Below are 21,282 nucleotides of genomic sequence, written 5' to 3' on the forward strand. Positions count from 1 at the left end.
TTTGTCACTTGTCGTCGCGCTGCTAGTTTTTTTCCTTCAATGTGAAAGCATTATTTTCCACATTACGCGAAAATACGGCGTCATCGGCGGCGGCGTGGCCTAGCGATGGCACCAAAACTGGCCGACGGCGCGAAGAGAAATAAAAACGTTAAAAATGCTCGGATTGACGTCATAATTTTTAGATAGGCTTCTGTAAACAAAGTAAATTAATGGCTTTGATAATGAAATTTGCTACATTGCGGTCTGAGTGGGAATCGAGCCCGGGCCTCCGGGGTGTGAAACGAGCACGCTTCCCTGGCACCACGGCTGCTCCGTGGTTATTGCAGACTAAAGGTGTGTGCCTAGTGCGTGCGTCATTGCGCACGTGACGGCGCAGCCAATAGCGAGGAGGTGGCGCCACGTCAACAACATAAAATGAGCGCGCTACCCTCTCGCGCCTCACTTGCTCGTCGGATTTCATCGGTGCTGTGTCTAGTGCGACGAAGTGTCGGCGCCATGTGATGAGTGTATGAAATGAGCAGCGCTGCTTCACCCGCGTGGTCGTCTCCACGAAAGTCGTCCGAACGTTTCCGGTCTGTGGCCAACGTATACGCAAACACACACGCCGAATTAGCAGAAAGAACTTTAATGCATGTCGAAAAAATCATTCGAAAACACTGAACTAAAGGGACTACAATTCTTTTGTATTCCCACACGTAAGCACTCTTAAATGTTGTTGCGGATTTTTTTTCTTTTTGATGACGTACCAACTAGCCCAAACCGAAATGTAACGCCAAACTATTTGATTATTCGCTTGTTCTTGCCCTTTTATCGCGCACGCTTTCGTTTTCTTTCTTCTTTCGTGTGTTCAATAAAAAAAAAATGTTCGGCAGCATGTTACGCTCTCTGTAATGCTTGAATGTAGAAGCCTCCTGCACACATGGTAATGCGTTAAGTTATACAGTCGGGGACCAGACTTCTTGCAAAACATAGCTAGCCTCAGTGTGAAGTACACGTTTGACGCTTTCAGGTCGACGTCCTCAACGACACATGTGAGCGCTTAATGCACTACCTAAATAAAGGTGCAGCATGCTTGTCGCCAGTAAGTGTTACAAATGTTTAACACAAGCCGAACACAATTATGTTGCATCCTCTCAGCAGGGGAGAACAGCAATCGCTGTCGAACGCCTTGCTTCCGCCGCTTCGCACGTCGCAGCTCGTTTCTAGCCTGTCGAACATCCTCGGCGGTAGCGTGCTTCCGAGGCCTAAAGCGCAATCCGCTAGTCCCCGGGCGAGCGTCCTCCATCGCCGTCTCTGTTGCTTTGCTGTCGACTGTTGCCGCAACCGCTGCCGCTGCCGCCGCCGCATGACGTCAGCGACGTAACGCCTGTTTTTCTGTCTGCGTGCGTTCCCCTCTCCGCCCGCCTCTCGCTCGGAGAAGGTCACGTGGGGTTTCGTACTACTTTTTGCGTCTGCCGTGTTTCGCTCATTGTCAGCGCGGAACGAGCCACTTAAATGGACACTAAAGGCAAGTTATTAAGTAAAGCTAAAGTGATAGATTAGTGCTCGAGAATCTCGTAGGCGTCAATATTATCGCACACAGAGCCTTAGTAATCGAGAAATTGAAGTAAATGCGGGGCACGATTAGAGACTTCCGCAGGACATTCATGTACTTGCCCGATGACGAAGGCACTCCTCATTTAAACTGTCACTGGTACTCAACCACTCGTTATAAGAGCTGAACTGTATTGCGCTAAGACGAAAGAAAATGCAATTTTCCCAGCTTTATTTCATTCTGAGAAAAAAGAATTCATTGACATTGCCCTTGACAACGACGCGGGCGGTCGGACGGTTTCGTTTTCGCTCGACTCCGCGCCGCCCGCGCTTTCACGTTTCAGTAGTTACGTTTTTTCGTAGTGCTGCGCTGGTTTTGCTGGCTCGCGGAACTCGCACAAACTGCAAGTAGCAGAGAAGTCCACTTCTGTGCGTTGTCGCGGGATGGCCGAACGGTCCACGCCACTTGACCAAAAGCAGTTGCAGCAGCGAATCCACCGCTCTGTCTTGGCTTGATTTCACCATGGCCGCTCGGTTGCATATTCAACAAAAAACCGTACCGCCGTCTGTCGGGCGCCGCTTATTTACTGACGGCTGCAAAAGGCGGTGATGGCGTATGAAACGTCACCACTCTCCGATTGGGTGGCGGATTTGAATAGCGACAAAGGCATTTGGACCCTTCAGATTCAGTTTTCTCGCAAACTCAGTCTTTTCTTGGCCCGAAACAAGCGTCTCGAGGTTTCTGGAATGGTATTTAAGCAGTCCACCTCGACTTAGTATTTGCCTTTTGTGTCCCTTTAAGGCTCTTGCCTCAAAGGGCCCCTCTCCTCACCAGTCCACACAGCAAACTTCGGTTTGTGCACTGGAAGTTGTTACGTGTTCTCTGGGGAGCGTTCTGCCGCAAAAATGGTTCAAATCGGCTCATTAACAGCCGAGATAGAAATATTTCAGTTCCGCGAACTCATGATTTCAGGAGGCGAGCTTCACCGCAAACGTGTACGCTCTCTCCACTTGCTCTGTCTAGGCGCAAGCGAAATTCTTGTCTTGCGTTCTCCCACACAGGACTTGGAGGATTGTTTGGCGCATACGTCACAGGCCCCGCCTTCATTTTTCCCCCTCACTTTTTTGCGGCACGGCGCACTTCCGCTGACGGCGTAGCGCGCGAGCTGTTGCGATTGTCTCGTTTCGTGCACCGCAGGTTTTTGCGCGCTGTGCACGAGGACACCTGACTAGCGGTGTAAGTCAGTGCTGCGCGAATACTGAGGCAGACACCAGCGGATCACAGAGCATGATCCCGCGCTAGAACACGGTAGAAAATGACATAGTTTCGGTTTCGGCGCGTGCGTCTGCACGACGTGATAACAAGCAGTCAAAACGGAAGTACATCCCTCTTGCTGCGGTGCGAAATAAAACAAAAGCATGCAGACATTTGGTTTGTGTGTTTTATTATTTCTCGTAAGTTTTGATTCGTCTATTCTAGCAGCACATTACACAAATAACAGATGTTGCCTTGAATAATTCTCGAAGTCACGTTTCACCACGAGCGACGGCACAGCGCGTACACGTGTACGTAGGGCACTAGCACGTGTACGTCATCCTCAGGCTTGGAGCGTGACGGCCGCGAGGAGAAGGGGAAAATGCGTTCGGTTTGAAATTTCAGATCTTTCCACGGCGCGTAATGCATCGTGTCTGCAGACACGATCGTCATCGCGCATTGTATGCTCCGTGCTTGTCAGCTCAAAATGGCCAGACCTGGAGAGGGGCCCTTTAAAAGTCAGTTTATGGAGTTATGCTTCCCACGGCGGCAGCGTGCTTCACCGCTAGCACAGTGTCCTTGAGGCAAAGCGGCTATGCCTAGTGAACTACCGGTTTTGAGGACTAGCCGCTGTCAAGTGATCCTTCCTGATTCACTACACTTGTCAGTTGATCGCAGGCAACAGAACTAACACTGTCAGTTCCCATATGAGCTTAAGTTTGGATTCGTGAGTGTGCACACTGACATGTGGTGTTTTCGTATTTTCGACAGGAAGAAAGCGTTATTGTTCGAACCGCGATGACGGCGAAAGGGTTAGCCACTTACAGCAAATCAAACCAACGAAAGTAAGAAGCAGGAGCTACACTCGGCGTATTGCTATTGAACAATACCAAAGTAAATAGGTGACAGCTATGGAAATAGAACCCGATTGTGCGGTACAGCGCAACGCTGCCACGTTTGCAGTGCTCGTAATGCTTTCCTGGTAGCGAACGCACTCATTGCAGCATGCATACAAGGACACGTCAAACTGTGGACACATATACGTGGACTCACCACAGATTCAGTTCGCACCAGGGCCGATGCTGCATCACAAAGAATAACGAGACCTCCTGCGAACTTCGTACATGCAAAGCACACACATCGCCGTAGGCGCGTGTCTTTTCTTGTGCTCTCTTTTGTTTCCTCTTTTTTTTTTTTCTTCTTCACTCTGCTCTTCAACCAGCGGCGCTTCCACAGTGTCTGTACGCTGATTGCTGAACGCGGAAACGGGGCACAGCGCCGGTGGCGCCCTTCTGTCTAAAGCCGAGTTGACCTTGGTGACATAAAGCGAGCGCGAGATAACCATTGCCGTTCCGGGTACCGTGCGAGACCGCGCACGACGTCGAGCCCCGCTATCGCCGCCTCGCGGTCCCGGCGTCCCGTTCCAACCCCGCGCCTGCGGTCCCGCACATCCCTCTCCCTCCTCGGTGTTGTAGTGTGCTGCCACGGGAGCCGGTCGCGTCGAGTCGGGCGTCCTTGGTGGGACTATACTGCGTCGCGCCGCCGCCGCGACAGCATGCAGCTTTTCTTTCGCTCGCTGGCTGGCTGGCTCCGATTTAGACACCTGCTCCGCATGAGGTCCAAGGGCGACCCGCCGGGGTAGGGCTCGGGCCAGGGTGACTCCCCTCACGCCCGTCGCTCACCCTCACCCGGCCGCGGAACTGCCGAGGCACGGTTCGTGCGCGCGCCGTGTTTGCTCGGGCCCGCACTTTTCTCGCTCTGTCTCGCGGTCGTGCTCATTCTGGAGGACAACTCGTGCCCGCGTGTACACCGTAATCCTATACGGGGTCCTATACAGTAATCTGGCGGTAACCTGGCTGTGGAATGCTTATGCATGGTGGCTGCACTCGTTTCCGTGTCCGTCGTCCGCACAGTATGGAAGCGCTGGAGCACGCGCTTCAACTCCACTGTGGCGTTATTTTATTAGGCGAAGTACATGGCCCGCATGTAAACGTGGACGCGACAGCGTCGCGCCGCCCGCATATCGGCGGCGATAGCGCTCTATGCGATGCCCTGGTGGATTGATACTCCGGACCGGGTGGATATAGAGGGACGAGTCTTATTCCCACTTGGCGTAATTGGCTCAATCGGAAAGGGAGGAGGGAGTGGATTTGGACGCAGTGTGCGGAGCCGAATTTGGCGCATATGCCATGTTCTTGCTTTCTACTGCACACCGCAGACGCGCCTTTGCTGGAAGATTGTTGAACTGTACGCATGCATCTAACTGTGTGTTTTGCAGTTTCCGTTATCACTCCTCTCCCTTTCTCTCTCTCTCCAGACGAGTGCTACAAAGCGTGCGGCGGTCGCCTTCCGCAGACATATAAGATTGACGCTTGAAAAAGCAGCTTATATGGCGCTTTCTAGTGATCGAAGAGTGGCACTCTAAACGGCTGTTCGTCTACTGGAAAAGCGCAATATGCATGAGACGTCACTACCGACCAGTCAATCGGCCAATCGATCAATAAATTGTGTAGCCACAATCACACGGACTCTGTATACGCGCGCTTGGCGAGCTTAATGGTGCTCGTGGTTTGATTACCGGGTCGTTTGGTTGCAACGTATATATATATACATATAGAGAGGGAGTCTTCGACTTTTTCTGTAGGAGAGTTCTGACAGGCATGTGTGCGCGTTTTCATGTCGGCTGCGTTTTATCTTATTTTCCTTCTTGTTCCCAAAATATCGGCTACCTAAATGCCACATACTGCTTACATTCACGAGGTCAAAGAAGTGACGCGTAAAAACGCACCGCGAAGCGCACGAATTTTAGCTCGCGAGTTTTCCACTTGACCTATGTACTCTATGTGGTTGACTTACAAACAAAGACCGTGTAATCTTACAGAGCCACGAAAAACGCATGTGTATAGTCTAGGGTTTGCAAGTGTAACGCTCGTGTAACGCAGAAGAAGGGACGGCTGTGCGTGACCCAGATCTTTTTAACTATCGCTGACCGCTAGGGGGGAACGTCGCCATGCCCCTTGCGGTTCTTTTTCTGGTTCCAGTATTGTCCTTCAGAGGAAATTATACGCGCGGATTCAGTAACGGCCTTCCCACATAATCTGAGAGCAGCGATATTTTTCTGTAATTATTATTCCATAATTTAGAACTTTGTTGCTGGTCTACTTGGTGCATGGCTATGTTTTAGGAAGAGTTGCGGTAGACGAAAAGGTAGACGAAAAGCCGAATATAGCCGTATCTGAGGATCACTTGTAACCCAAGGTACGGCGTCACGATTACATTAGATAATCGTGACAAGAACTGATTTCATTCCCGCCGTTTGTTTGTTCTCCATCTTCTCCATGTATAACGCCCTGTGAAGCAGTCATGACGATATAGAGCTCCTCATAGCACCGTAGTAGTCAGTGCGGCGTGAATTACATTTCGTTGATCTGCTCCATTCCTTCCAGCAGCATACAAACATTTGGTCGTCTCAAGGGTTTAGCCATTTCGAGCTCTTGAGTAGAATTTGACCACGTGACACTCATGTTAATGCGCCACCTAACCCCCTGGTGCAGATGTGATATTGCATTCTTCCTCCATAGGAATGCGGTCGCCATCACTGGTAGTCGAACCCTCGTGTTCGGCAGAAGGATGCTATAATCACCGAGTCACCGCGGCCGGTTGTGTAAACTTTCGCGCTTTGTTGTCGTAACGGAGCCGTAGCGGACGGCGCTGTCCCGAAAACAGTTCGCGGAAAGCCGTACGAGACAGAACCAATTCGCTTTGATACCGAACTTTAACTTTCGTTGATAACAGCTTTTGCTAGCGTCTGATGATGGCAGCTGCTTCAGAACTCGCATGCCCCGCGTCAAATTTCGCGCGTTGTCAAAGCCACGACTGCGATGCCTTTATCGCCGGACTCCCCCAGCCATCTGGTAGCGAGTCGAATCACTGCGCTCGCGGGGAATTCCAGTGACGCGCGCGCGACTGGGAGGGCGCGGTGGTGCGACGTCTGGTCGGTGCTGCCATCTGTCTCAAACGGGGCGCACCTGTGGAAACGCCGGTAACGCCGCGCGGCTTCGGCTGCTATGGACGCGGGGGCCCATTCAGTCTGCAGCCGAGTTCTCGCCAATTTGTGAGTGTGAAAATCTTTTTTGTTTTATCGCTCTTTATTGGGTTGATTCAGAAGGCGATCGGTTCCACGAAAGTGCCCGTTACCCCATCGCAGCCGTTAGGGCCCACTAGTGTCCCGAAATATATGTTAATACAGCGAACAACTCAGTGTTGTCACCCGTTCGGTTACCAGGCCGGCTGTTCCCGGGTGCTAAATGACTTGCATTTGAATGACGTCGATCTTTGTACGTAGTACGTGGTTACGTACAGTGTAACGGCTACTGTACCTTTGCGTTAGCTAGCTTTTTGTCGCGATGCGAACTCTCTGCCCTCCCTAGCTGAACTGCAAGCGCAAGAGCTGTCGTTTTCCGCTATTAGCGACCCGTTTTGAAGCATATTTCGTGTTTTATTAACACTTTGCTGTTGTCGTTTGGTTGAATAGGGCTTCGCGATGTTAGTAACGTCATTGACGCTTTTTGGGCGTGCGCTGGTTAAGACTGAAGCTTGAAAGTGTGGTCAAAAATAGCATTTGATCCAAAACCAAAAATATGTCGCCCTACTGCTTTCGTACTGTGACGCTTTGGCGACGACGCGCCAACGGAGTGTTACTTACTGCTTGCGCACGTTATCGCCAAGACCTGCACGTACGCACTCACTGTCACTTTCGCGAGCAACTTCCGGAGGTGAAGTCACATCCGCGCACTTCACGAGGAAATCGGGAGAAAATAAGGCCGATCGAGCGCCTTCCATCGCCTTTATCGCCCGCTATATTTTTAGTGGTGCCCACGTACGGGAATCATACTTCAGACGTGAGGGTGCTCCCGATGTTAGTGGCGCAGTTTCTACGGAATGAAAGGGAGTCCTCCGAATGAGCTGGCTATGAATCCTGAATCTTGCAGAATCAGTCTTGGGATGTAGCTAGCGTTTGTGATTCTAGCGTTAACACCAAGCTTGGGGCCAGGCGCATGCAGCGTGCGCGTGCATGTGGCCTCTGGTGGCGGTGGTAACGGTATCTGCCAAAAGTGGCGCTGCGCCCGATCGGCCGTTTCCAATTCTTCCTGTGCTAGTTTCTTGGCGCTCCCCTTTCACCGCCAAAGCTCTAACACTGCAGTGTAGGTGGCGTTGCTGGTGTACGAGCAGGGGCTTTAACGATCAGCGGATAGGTTTGAATATCTTTATCGGCAAACGAGTGACGGGCGCTTGTGCGGGTGACATAATTAGTTATATACCGTAGTGGTTTCACTTCCACATGTGGTGTGAGTAGCGCGTGCTCGACACTGTTGCTGGCGCTTTGTGGCTGACGTTGGAGGACGAAGCGAGAGATATAGATAACGTTTTGCCGCCTTTTCCTAGTGTTGCTGAAATGCGCGTATAGCTTAAATCCTATAATGTTGCGGAAAGGCGTTTGGTGGACGCTTATCGGTCGCACGGCCGCACTTTTGATTTATTCCGGCGTCGCGATTACGGAGTCTCTTGTCTGAGCGCGCTAATGGGCCATATAAACGAAAGGAGCTGCAAACTGTAAACGAAAATAAAATATAGGCGTCCATAGCGGTGTGGATTAGTGCGCAAACGGACGCAGCCGGTATTCTGTTTGACATTAGGATGAAGAAATGAAGTTGAGCAGGCCATGTATTGCGTAGGGCAGATAATCGATGGGTGCTAGAAATGGTGCCAAGAGAAGCGCAGTCGAGGACGCTAGATGGTGTGATGAAATTTGGAAATTTGCAGGCGTAAGATGACGTCAGTGACGCAAGACAGAGGCAATTAGAGATCACTGGGAAAAGTATTCGTTCTGCAGTGGACATAAAATAGGCTGCTCCTGCTGCTGCTGCTGCTGCTATTGATGAGGATAATGATGATAGACGAACAGGGCGATCGTAAATGTTGTTAATGGTTTAGGGAGCAGTCTGGCTTCAGAGGCGATGGTAAATGTTGTTGCTAACGGTCTAGCAAGTAGCCTGGCTTCAGATGATTCGGCCGCATACACTTAACCGCGTCCTGCAGGCCATATAGTTTGCTCTTTTTGGTATAGTGAATTCGAAACAGCTTAAAGCCCCATCATTGGCAGTCGTTCCCACACCTGTTGCGTTTTTCGTGGTTTAGAATTTCCGCTTCGCAACGTCCGTTCGAAGTAGGTCACAGCACTCGCGCTACATCAGGTGGGGTTGCGCGGGTAGTACTCTCGACGCGACTTCCCCCTCCTCCACGAATCCTCAGCTATTCTGCGCAGTTAGGAGTGAACGCCCGGCTGTCGTGTTCACCTGTATCCACGCGACAGCAGCTGTGATTTTGTCATTTGTGCCTGATGGAAGCGTAATTACCACAGATCGAAGCGATTGCGAAACTCACTTACTCGGCGTGTGCGCTCTTTCTCAGAAACTGTCAACTGATCACACAGACAGAGCGATTTGTGTTTGCTTTTTTAAACTCTCTCTCTCTCTCTCTCTCGCTCTTCTGTTTTTTATGGAGCCCGGCGTATATGATCACCGATCAGCGCTGGGCTCACGCCAGTGTAATTTGGCGCGCATTGTCCGGTTTATCGAATATTATGTCGAGGTGTCTTCCGGTCCTGCTATGCCTTGTGCGATTGCATGATCCGTTCTGCCTTTCCGCTTGTATATATCGTCGTGCTACCGAAATGCAATTAGCGAGAGTTCCTTAATCACCCTCGTCGCTGAATCAGCGCTGGGAGTGTTATCCAGCCCCACTCACGGTCATTGCGGCGTATGTGGCCCGTCCTTTGAGCCCATGCTTAAACCACTTGGCGTCACGTCTAGTGCGTGGTCTCAAAGAGCAGGCGACTGGCCCATTAACGCTCGTACGCTGACCCAGATAACAAGGCTGCCAGACTCGAGACCTTCGCTGTATGCAATGAATCTCTCTCTCTCTCTCGCCCTGCACTGAGGAAAGGGGAAAGGGGATTGAGAGTGGAGAAGGAAGAAAGAAGTTCACAGTTTGCACAACTTCTCGAGAAGAATGAATGGAACCTATAGAAGCTAGATTTTGTTTGCAACGACTACACGGAGGTAACAGGAAATGAAGCCAAGGAACGCACAGATGAAAGTGGTTGTGTTTTTTTTTTTCTCGAACGGAATGTGGAACTTACGAGGAAAAAACGCTGGCGGCGAACGCTATTCACGAAGGCAAGCTTTCTCGTAGAAACGCGGCCTCTTGCGTGGGTCGTTCTCCTGTTATTGTTTCAGACTTGTAACCCAATCTGAGAAGAGGTGACGTAAAAGATATGTACCGTTGGCGTTTTTCTTTTTTCTTTACATTACATTTGTTTTTGGCTGCCCTTCTCGGAATTCCGAGGATTAACTTTGTAAAGAATGAAACACAAGGTACGAGCAACTTTGGTGGTAGAGGAGTGGTTGGGTACGCGCGATTCGAAATTTGCTTCGAAATTCTTTTTGCCGAAGTGACGTCCGACGCCGTATTTTCTGCGGCACGGGTCCCTTAAAGCTACCGCGTTAAAGGTACCAATTAATTTGGAACAAAGGGCACTCGCCTGCGGCCGGAGCCGAAACCGTGCACACCTTCCGCATTACGCGTACGATGTTCTGCAATGCCGGTGCAAGTGCCACTGAGCTACCTGTGAGCGTTTAGTGCTCTTCCGTTAGGTCAATGTACAAGGACGTTCACGCTTAATTAGTTTGCAGCGCATGCGTCGACGTAGCATTGACCCCCAGCTTTTTTCCGACTCCGTCCTCCATCTGGACTACCTCGAAGCGAGACAACGTTGGTGTTGGCGACGCTTCGCAAAATTGCCTGGCTGCTTTCGGAGCAGGCAATACGGGAATGTCGGCGTTTACGGTCGTCACAGCAAGTCGGTCAAAGCGCTGTTCAAATGATGGTTAGCCAAGCTTGTTGGTTATTTCCGTGCTTGGCGCTATTGAAGTTTCTATCGTTTCTAGCGTTTCTTTCTTTGCTAGGCTACTCTTTCCGTCGTTATTTCCCCCCCTCAGTTTTCCCTCAGGGTAGAGTAGCGAACCAGAAGCCCACCTTCCGATTAATTTCCCCTGCCGTTCCCATCTGAACTCTCCCTGTTTCCCATAGCGCTAGAGTTCACATCTTTCGTTGCAATGAGCACCTGCTCCGCAAATTTTTGCAGCCGACTGTACGTACTTCTAGCGTGTGCACGACTTGAAAATTTATCAGCTTTTGTTGTACCTTGTCCTCTGCCCCGCGCAATTTGCGGCTTCGTACGCGCTGATACACGTCTGCAGCTGGACAGTTCGTCCCTTGACAACGGCACAAATCGATAGATGGTTTCGACAGCGAGACGAGACGGTCATATTCCCGCTCCAATCTCGCAACCATTGCTCCTTAACCGTGAGCAAGGCTTGTACCAGTGGTTAACTCTCGATTATTACGCCATTAACTCGGTTGAAATATATACGCATGTGTGCCGACGACGTAACTCGAAACGTTATAGCGTGCGCGTCAGAAACCTTTCGGAATTCGGTTCGCTGAAACGCCTTGCGTATCACGGTGACCTTTCGTCAGCGTGCACTATAATTGTCCTCGAGCTGTAGACGGACACGTGTCTCGTCGTTGTCGTTTCTGAAGAGAGGATCCGTTGTACTTTTTTTTTCCTTTTTCGCAACGTAATGGCTTTATCTCGATTGGAAACGCCGTCGTCATATCAACGAAAATGACGGTACTGCAGTAACAGAATCCACGTCGTTGCGAAACAAGCGCCTGCTTGACGTCCTGTCCTAGTTACGGCCAATCTCGTTCGTCTTGCGCAGTTTCGTAAAAACGTGATGTAGTTTAATATTTAACCTTGAGGATTCGCCCAGCCTTTCTTTCTTATAGTGCGTGTGCGTGTGTGTGTGTGTGCGTGTGTGTGTGTGTGTGTGTGTGTGCGTGCGCAGAGATTAGTGTGTGCGTGTGTGTGTGTGTGTGTGTGTGTGTGTGTGTGTGTGTGTGCGTGTGTGTGTGTGCGCGCGCGTGCGTGTGTGTGCGCGCGTGTGTGTGCGCGCGCGCGCGTGTGTGCGGCATTGTAGAAGCGGGTATTTAATCTTGAATGCTTAGATAACCTCGGCGCATGCGCACTAGATGTGCACGCGCCCACCGTTCCGCATATCGCTCTATATGAGTATTTCCAGCTCCGGCAAGTGTACAATAAACTCCGCAGTCCGCAGATGACTTGTGGTTGGTGGCGCAAGCGCCTTTCTATACGCACGTCTGCCGGACATTCACAAAGCGTCAGTTGCCACTTGCAGCTAGAGTACTACAGAAAAGTGTGGGAATCACATGGGCGTTTTCGTTTAACAGCGAACCGCATGCATGGTACGTCCGGTAATGGCTTCGCTAATTTGTCAGTTCAGCCGCGCTTCTCGAGGGGGGGGGGGGGGGGGGGGTAGGGTAGGGGAGGGGAGGGGAGGGGAGGGGAGGGGGGGAGGGGATGGAAGGGCTTTCAGTGCTCTCAGCACTGAAGGCCGAAACATACGAACACGCGTGAGAGCACACCCAAGACAAACAGATGCGCAAGCTGCATAAACGAAACTTTTCTTGTGCGCTGCTAAAGCGCTTCGCTAACCTGACGCGTGAGGCGAGATGACGCGCGCGTCTATATGCGGGAAGGCGGGACTTCTCGTCGTGGCGTGTGGAGAAAAAGAAAGCGCAAGGCGGTAGTGGTACAGGACAAGCATCAGAAAGCGATCCCCCCTGCTCTTGCGCAACCATAAGTGCGATAGAATATCGATTACAGCCAGCTGGAAGCATCGCGCCGGCGAAAATGACAGTTCCTCCGTCGAACCTATATGGCCCCCACCGTGCGTGCGGCGTGACATTATAGCGCGCCGATAGAAGGCACCCCTTTTTGTTCGTGGGCCGGCGACCTGCAATACTTGGGTCAAGTGATCGGCGTTGGTTGCGAAACTCCTCCAAATTCTCCGCGCGCACGCTTGTTTTCTTCAGAGACAAGCGGTTTTCCATACGTCAGCTGCCGTTGTCACCTTCATCGTACTCCGCATCCCCCATCCGACCAAAGCTGCCTGCTCCTACTTCGATTTATTCTATTCTCAGCTACTGCTGTGTCTTATGCGCTAGAAATCACTTTCTGCGTTTCTTCATTTATTCAGCCTGCTTGAATGTCAAACATTGATTCCTCAACGTAGGAGTTTTTTTTTTTTTTTTTGGAGCGCAAGTTTAGGAGGGGGGTTAGAATGTCAAACTGAAACAGGGCAAGGCTCCATCTGAATTCGTTCTCATTTTCGTTCCATTCGTGGGGCAGGCTAGCGCTGCTCTGTTGATGCCGTTCTGCCCCCCGCCCTTTCCTCTGTGCACACATGTCTCTCGGTCGTCGCAATTTCAGTCGCGATGGCAGCTGACGTTGCGCAGTCTCTGCCGAGAAGAGAGCTGCGGTAAGGATGCTGCACGGTTGGCGTACACGAGAAACGAACCGGACGGGAGAACCGCTGCTCGCTCTCCCCGCACAATCTCCTCGTCGACAGCAGGGCGGCTTTCCCGCAGCGCTTGTAAGACACGTGGCAAATGTGCGCCTTGCGTCACCGGACGGCAGCAACGCGCTTCGTGACCGCCCGCTGAACACGAAGCAGTGCTACGCAACTCTCTCTCTCTCTCTCTCTCTCTCTCTCTCTCGCTTTCTTTCTTCGTTATTCTATGTTCTCAGCGAGTGATTGGATGTGTGTGCGAGTAGCTTCTGCGAACGGGTGCGTGCGGCTGAACCCCGACGTGAACCAAAAAGAGAAAATTCGACAGCGAGAAGGGAAGGCTGAGCGGATTTGGAGACCTGGAGAACTCCTTTCCGGCGAGTCCTATCTCGCCAAATTAACGTGCGATCTGCTCTCCAGCGTGTAGTATGCAGCTCTTAGATCGCGGGAGACTGGGCAAATTCTTTTCTTTCGCCAGGTAATAATACCGTTTGCGCTTTCTCTTTTCCCAAGGAATCACAGGTCTGAATGTCTTTTTTTTTTTGTCTGCTAGTGAAAGTTGATGCTGATAGAACTATTCATCTTTCACCACTGAAGGTTTATGCTTTCCACTTCCACGAAACGAAGCACTTGTCCAGTTTCTTACGTTTCTCACGCGTCACTTTCTTTATATTTTCTCTTGATGCATCTGCTGAAACGTTTGTGGGTTGTGATGATGCAGCGTGACCACATGCTTGCTCTTTGTCAGGTTTCAGAACAGTGAAAAGCACCAATGTGGCTCCTCGTCTGCAGGCTATGACTGGATACGGCACTAACTGAGGATAATTTTGCGGCGTTTCCGATTTTTCAGGGTTTTCTCGCTTCTTGCATCCACATCGCTTGTGCCGCCGGAATATGGTGCGAGCCAGCCGTGCTCGTATGTGGCAGTAGCATGACCCTGCTGTAGGTTTGTTGTGTCCATGGTACGCAGAAAGAAGAAAACTAATAGAAAAAATATGTTTAAACTGTAAATTGACGGTTATTACGATGACGTCGCAATTTCGTCACTCCAGTTCCTGTTAAGAAACCTCCCACTTTCCGCATGCCGGATTCGCTGCTAGTCGGAGGCCGTTGACTTCGTTGGAAGCCTCTGCTTGCGGCTCCTGTTGTGCAAGTCGCAGCTGCCAGCTCTGGCGTCATATATGTCGCATTTTCCTCCCTATCCGCGTGCTGACAGGTGTATATCAGACCTCGCTCGTGTGCGCGGAAGGGTTATACAGATGTAGCGTCGTTTTTCCTTTCGTTTCTCTCTCGTCATTAACTTTCTTTTTCTCTCTCTCTCTTCTGCTTTTGGGGTCACTCCACAGCAACAGCTGGCTGGCAGCGCAGATTCGTGCCCGTCTGCACTATGGGGAGAGATCCAAACAATCATTCGTCGTTCATCACCGAGTGCTTGCGCAGTACGTGGTACGCACTCGACAAGCTCGACAGTGTTTCGGACGCCTCCTGACGGGCGCTCCTCGACTTCCTCTTTCCCTATCCTCCTCCTCTTTTTTTATCGGAAAGACGTCGTGTGCTCGACACGAAAAAGTCTTGGACAGACATCACGCGGCTTGGCGGCGGAGGTCGCGTGCGCGTGTAACTTTCTCTTGCGCTCCTGACTGGTGCCGGGCGTGTCTTCCCCCCTCCGACCCGTTCGTGCCTTCGTCCCTGGGCGTCCCGACGTTCCTGGAACGGCGGCGTGCTCGTGCCCGGTCCCCGAGTTCGTGCGGCGGACAAGTAGGCAACGGTGACCTTGGGGCCGCCGCCGTCGCCGCCGCTAAAACGGCACCGGTGTCGGTGCGGGCACGCCGCTCATTAATGCCGCGGAATGTCGTCGCGCACGTTTTCTAATTGCAGCCGTGTGTCTGTGCAGCCGAGTCCTATTTTCTTGTCCTTCGTTCTTTCTCACTCGGACGGCGGTTGCTGCGCGCCCGCTTTCTCCTCCTCCTCCCCGTCTGCCGCGCGCGCCGACCCTAGTGGCGACGGTACCTGCAACGAGGACCGAGAAAAAGAGCGAGGGATAACGAAAGAAAAAAAAAAAGTGGGGGGGGGGTGGATTCTTCATAGGGAAAGGCGGACTGCGGCGCTAATAGTCGGACGGCTGAGGAAAGGGCTCCAGCTAACGGAACCTTGCGCGTTCGTACGCCCACGTTCGGCGCCTCCTCTTCGAGTCGTGATGTCCGCCCGTGGCCGTTCACGGCTATGGAGTCTCCGCTGTTGTGAGCGGCAGCAGCGGCGGCCACCCTTCACGGTGGCTCTGTATGGCATTGGTCTCGCATAATAAAAAGACGCGGGGTCCTTTTGGCACCGTTAACACCAGTTGTGTTGACGATCGCATCGCGGTAATAGGAGACTGCTCAAATGCGCTTCGGAGACGTGTCAATTAGCCATATATCTAAGGGACGCTCGAAAGCGTTGTGGAGACGTGCCAATTCAGCATCGATTTAGGGGACATGCTTCGATAGAGCTTTCTGTCATTTTCTTCGCTTGCCTGCGCTTCTAAGAGGTCGAAGGTGATTGTGTAGTTTTCTAGAGGTGTTATAAAAAGAGAAGGAACGTTGTTTTTTCTTTATCCGTCTTTACCGCACGCGTGTATATATAGCTTCCTTAACCCCCTGTTGAGTTATGGTTCTACTTCAAAATGCCGCGCGCGGTAAGACTTGACCAAGGCAGCTCGAGGAGGAGGGATCTTCCTTAACGATTTCGCAAACCTCTAAGCACACAACTCCGAAATTATTTCGCTGATTGGTTCCGAAGCAGACTCGGGCGGTCAGGGTCTCCTGCATGCGCGAAAATATTACTCCGTGTCTCTTTCCACATAACGCGCATCGCCAATATTCAGATCGCACGCTGGTTACGTGACGTTTCTCCAAGCAGCGGCGGTACATATACGGCGGTGCTCCGCGGAGCGTGCTGTCAGTCGCGGCCGGCGAATGGCGTCGTATGTACGCCAGCGTACTTGTTACGTGCACCTGGTCGATCAACCGAGCTTTATTCGCCGCTCCTGATTGCACGCTGTGGGCGAGAGCAGGCGCATTGTCGCTTTTCTGTGCGCGTGTCTTACGTGTGCGTCTTACGTATTCGGTTCCGGGACGTATACCGTTTGCGCTGCGAAGGAAGTGGGCGGCCAGGTACACACGATGCGAAGCAGCTGCGTGACCGTGGGAGCGGGAGGCTCCAGGCGAAACGTGGCAACCGAGGTTTTCCACGGTCGGGCTGGTGCGCTTCCGTCACATGCAGACGCGCGTTAGCGTGCGCGCACCGTTGTACCGTATCTTTCTTTTATTGCCATCCTGCTTTTCTATTGTGGGCACAGGCCGTCCAGCAGGCCCGCGGAGCTAGCGTCCGACAGGCTTGGCCCTACGGTCCCTATTTGGGAGTCGCCCGCTGCGCGCTTACGTGCACCTTGAGGGACCTAAATAACGTTTTTCGACCAACCACCGGCGCATTCTCCATCCCACCAGCGTTATAACGCCCGGTGTAATCTGGGGCCGCAGGACGAAACCGGGCCACCGCGAGCTCCGTATTCTATACGCGAGAAAGGTTGCATCATTTTCTGAGCATTTGCTGACCTCTGGAATCGTACGTGCGTCACTGGCTCGCGCATGCAGTGAAACGCGAGAGTTGTGTAAGACTGCGCGGAAAGCCCGACAGAACGCAATCCAATTAGTGCGCACGAGAAAAAAAAAAAAACCAGAAGGAAAGAAAATACGCATGTGGCTGACACAGCTGAGCAGCAAGGAATGAAGCGAACGCTCTCGTGGACGCGTGCGAAAGCGGAAGGCCAAGATATTCCGAATAAAAAGAAAAAAAAAGGCGTGGGTTGCGTAATCACGCACCCTTAAAGCTCGCGCGAATCGCGCCGCCGTGCCTTTTGGGCCATGAATATTTATATACCCGAAGTCCATCACGCGCGGCCGTGCTCAAATGGTCGTATTTCAAGGACTTCGACTGCGTCTCTCTCTCTCTCTCTCTCTCTCTCGAGCTGTCTCCGTTCGATTGACCTTTCCGCCGCGATCAATAGGGTAATCGATCGATTGATTGATATGCAGCGCCGTGTTCTTCTGCTTTCGGTGAGAAAGCCCGAAGGGAAGTCTCTAAAGAGCGTCAAGTGGAAATCGGGAGCGACCGGCCTTTTCTGGCTGAACGGTGCTGCGCACGACGACTTGAGTCTGCACGTTCGCACAAAGGGGCCCGTTATCGACAACCGGCTGCAAACATATACCATATACCATATACCGTATATATATATTTCGGCTCACTCTGCAAGATGCAAACGACCTGCCGTATTTACTCCGGAATAGGCCCACGCCCTATATTACTCAACTCTCTGAGAAATAGGATAGCGTAACGCGAATATAGGTCGATCGATATCATTTTAGAAAAAGAAATAAAAATAACGAGGGGCTTTGAACATGACACACAGAGCGCGTCTTTGTTTTGCCGTTAGGTCACGGCTACTAAATCTCGCTGGTCAAAAAATGCCACGAGTTGCGTCCTCGTCGGAACTGCCAGAGAAGTTGTCCTCGTCGGATGCCTCGCAGGCGTCCTCGGCACCCGAAACGACGTCGTCATCGGTGCCATCGAGTGCGTCGGATATTGAGCACTTCTTAGAGCCAGTCAGATAACCTCCAGGAGGACTGACTGTTGAGGTAGTTGGTCTTGCGCTATAATTATACGTTATGTATCTGCGTTAAACTACCGTAATTATAAGATCATCTCCAGACTAGCTTTACGGCGGGCACGACGGAGAAACTCCGTTAGCTTGGCACTTCTCCTAGTGTTCACGAATATAGGCCGATAGTTCATTTTGCGGAACGTTTCAAAAAAAGAAAAGAAAAACAAGTCGACCTATATTAGAATAAGTATACGGTAGCCAAAGCCGCAGTCAAAATTAGCGGTCGAAGAATAACATTTCGTTGTTATGAAAATTCATTGTGGTCTGTCTTAACCGGGCTAGTGAGTTCGTAGCTCCACATACGCACCGACGTGGCCCATGTGCCGTTGACGCTCTCACTCTGAGCGCGAAGTCGCGGGTGCGACTCCTTGCGGCCGCCGCTCCCGCGTTCCGATTTGGGCGCAGAAAGAAGAAAAAAAAGAAAGAAAACTTTTATTCATCGAGGTTTCTCTGCTTCTTGGAGAACCCCAGGTGGTCGCAAATTAATCGCGAGTCCTCCATTGCGGACTCCCTTATAGTAACCACTGCGTTTCGTAGCTTTCATAAGATTCCTCCGAGATCGTCCCGGAGGTCATGAGGAGATCCCGGAGGTCATGCTTTGCTTTTGCGGCACGAGTATTCAAGATCTACTGGAAAGAAAAGAGGACGAGGTTTGCTTCTGGTTGAAAGTATAAGAGAAGCTGGTCTCCGAAGTTTTCGAAATGAAATCGTTCACGTCAGCGTCTTCGCTTCTCTTCTAGATAAAAACAGATAGATAGATGGATGGATGGATGGATGGATGGATGGATGGATGGACGGACGGACGGACGGACGGACGGACGGACGGACGGACGGATGGATGGATGGATGGATGGATGGATGTGCCGTCATTCAGGATGCTCCTCCGCATTGTCAGTATGCCATCAGTACTGTTGACGGTTGTTTCAGTTACAACCGTCACACATGCTCCACTGCGTCGTCACGAGTAAGCAGGTATTGCGAAATGATGTGCGTCACAAAACGTGAGAGCAGTTTATTTTATCTCTTTAACGAGGCTATCGAACTCTCACTTCTAGAAATGCCACGCACAGCCTCACGTATATATATAATCCCGTTGCTGCGCGCAAGTTCTTTTCTTTCTCTGTCTCTCTCTCCTGCAGAAGTCCGTGAAATGACTTTTGCAGGAGAGCCGTGGGGTCATGAGTCGTGCAACGAACTTGAATCGTCGACCGTTCAGCAGCGCCTATTCAGGCGCGCGGGAGTTCAAAGAATCACCTTGCCGAGACAAACGAGTATTATCTTATAAATAGCGGCCCCTGTTATTTCATCGTTGCGAAACATTTAATGCGCAACGGGGAATGTACCTTTAAGCTTCTTTTATGTATACGCATGCCACGCAGCTTGTTGCTCGAGAAGGCAGACTTGAGCGCTGGGGCGCTTTCCTTTGTGTTTGCGATGCGTCTTTTCAAACGCTAATTTCGCTGAATCGCGCGCTTGCGTGGCTCAGTTTCTCGCTGCGCCCGCCGAAAGATTAATGGTGTTGCGATCGAGGATTTCGCTCGCTTTGGCTGATGTAGGCGTATGCGCGCGCCTTGCGAGGGCTTTCTCCCCGTAAGCGGGGGACAGTTTGCGTGCGCGCTGCTTTTGGTTGCAAGTCGCGTTTGTCTTTTCTGACTTCGAGAAAGGTTGGGTAAACACTCGGGCTCGCGCAGTCTTGCGCAGGCGCGCTTTCGAAATGTCACCACTCTGTCGCGATCCGCGGATTTGCAGTTGGAGCGTTTGTCTATCGGTTTCAGTTCCCGCGATTGGATCGGCGACGCTCTTAGTGTGCGATGTATGCGGTGCTCGTTTCCCAGAGGAGCGGTTCACGCATGCGTGCGTGCTTGTGCACTGATACGTGCGTGCACGCGTGCTTGTAGCGACGATTTCAGCTTGTTTGCTCGACTCCCTGTACACAGTGCAGTCCATTCTTCACTGGAAAACATAAGCGTGTACAGCAAGCGTGAATGTCCCTTCTGTCGAGTGCGCATCCCCCCCCCCCCCCTTTCCGGCTTTGCAGCATGTGGCTGGGTGTCGGTGGCGCTAGCAACATTGCAGTGCACTTGCGTAGCTTCAGCCATCGTTTGCTGCCATGGAGCCCCAGCAAAATGAGAGCCGCGCACGTTAACCATGGGGTCACGCTGTAGACCGTTCCCTGTAGCAGTGGACCGCATTGTATGCGTATGTTGTATTTGCTGTGATAGGTGCGCATTATTGATAGTCGCTCGATTGGCCGACGCCGTCATGTTGTCGTCGGCGAGCAAAGCGCGAACGAAATGCGAATTGGCATTGGGACTGTTCGTATACGCTAAAATGCGAATGTTTCGTCTAGCGGAGGCGCCGTAGGGCTTTGGCTTCTATACGAAGAGGGGCGTTTATCGGACGTCGGAGAATACATAGCCTTTGTATCCTCCGCGCAGTCGCCTATATACCCGAACTACATGTTCTTGTTCCTGTGTTTGCGTATCCGTGTGGCCGTTCGTGTGTTTTACTTGTATTGTTGTATTGTAGAACCGCGTATTGTTTTACACGTGCAGCATGCCCGCTCAGACATCCTTGCCCTTCCACTACAGCTGGGTACAAAAGAAAATCACTCATGCAATGCGTGAGGCGTTGCAATGCAAACCTGCATGTGAGCGTGGTGCCCGACTTCAATGATTTATGACTTGGATGTTTTACTTTCGTTGTTGGTTCGTGTTACGTGGTATTCCAAATGTGGATTTCGCGCTTCCCCACTCATTTCCATGCGACTTCCATTTTCGTGTGAATTTCCATACGAAACCCATGCGTATATATATAGAGCTCGATCGAGCAGTGCAGATAACGGTGCCATATATATGTGTCGTTTCTTAGGCATGCACTGTGGAATCAGTGGGATAGCTTGCCTGCAGCACATTTCAAGCTCGGCCACTTAGTATGATTGGTTGAAAAGAATTCTGTACGTGTACTGTATATTTTTTTATTTGTCACAGGTTGCACATATTACAGTTATACCCAGACCTTATAGATTATTGGAATTTAATATAGCAGATGTATGCAGCACGTACCTACTGCGTATATAACAGAACGCGAATAATTAGATAACCATGCAGTATGACGATGAGCTGTTAATAAAATTAATTAGTATTACATGGGATAAAGCGTCACAAGGAACACGGTAAAGAAAATAATGTGGTCAACAAACTGTGGCTTTCCCTAAGGAGCTACACAAACATTCAACAACAAAACCACAACAACAACAACATGTATACAAAAACAAAAGGAAACAGCTTCTGTAAACA

At 51.2% G+C, this 21,282-nt stretch overlaps 1 protein-coding gene across 6 annotated transcripts in view; it reads left to right on the forward strand.

Moving 5' to 3' along the window:
* The window catches only part of LOC135900300 (growth factor receptor-bound protein 14-like), a 327,836-nt gene that overhangs the window by 188,735 nt on the left and 117,819 nt on the right, over window positions 1–21,282 (forward strand). Inside the window, exon 1 of one of the 6 annotated variants that reach the window (XM_065429762.1) lies at window positions 6,726–6,902. The exons of the other annotated variants lie outside the window; for them this stretch is intronic. Coding sequence (XP_065285834.1) covers window positions 6,856–6,902 — 47 coding nt within the window. The 5' untranslated portion in view covers window positions 6,726–6,855. Of the gene's footprint in view, window positions 1–6,725; window positions 6,903–21,282 lie in introns of those variants that run through there. 6 annotated transcript variants of the gene reach the window in all.

The sequence above is a fragment of the Dermacentor albipictus genome, chromosome 1, assembly GCF_038994185.2.
Source record: "Dermacentor albipictus isolate Rhodes 1998 colony chromosome 1, USDA_Dalb.pri_finalv2, whole genome shotgun sequence".
Taxonomy (NCBI): domain Eukaryota; kingdom Metazoa; phylum Arthropoda; class Arachnida; order Ixodida; family Ixodidae; genus Dermacentor; species Dermacentor albipictus.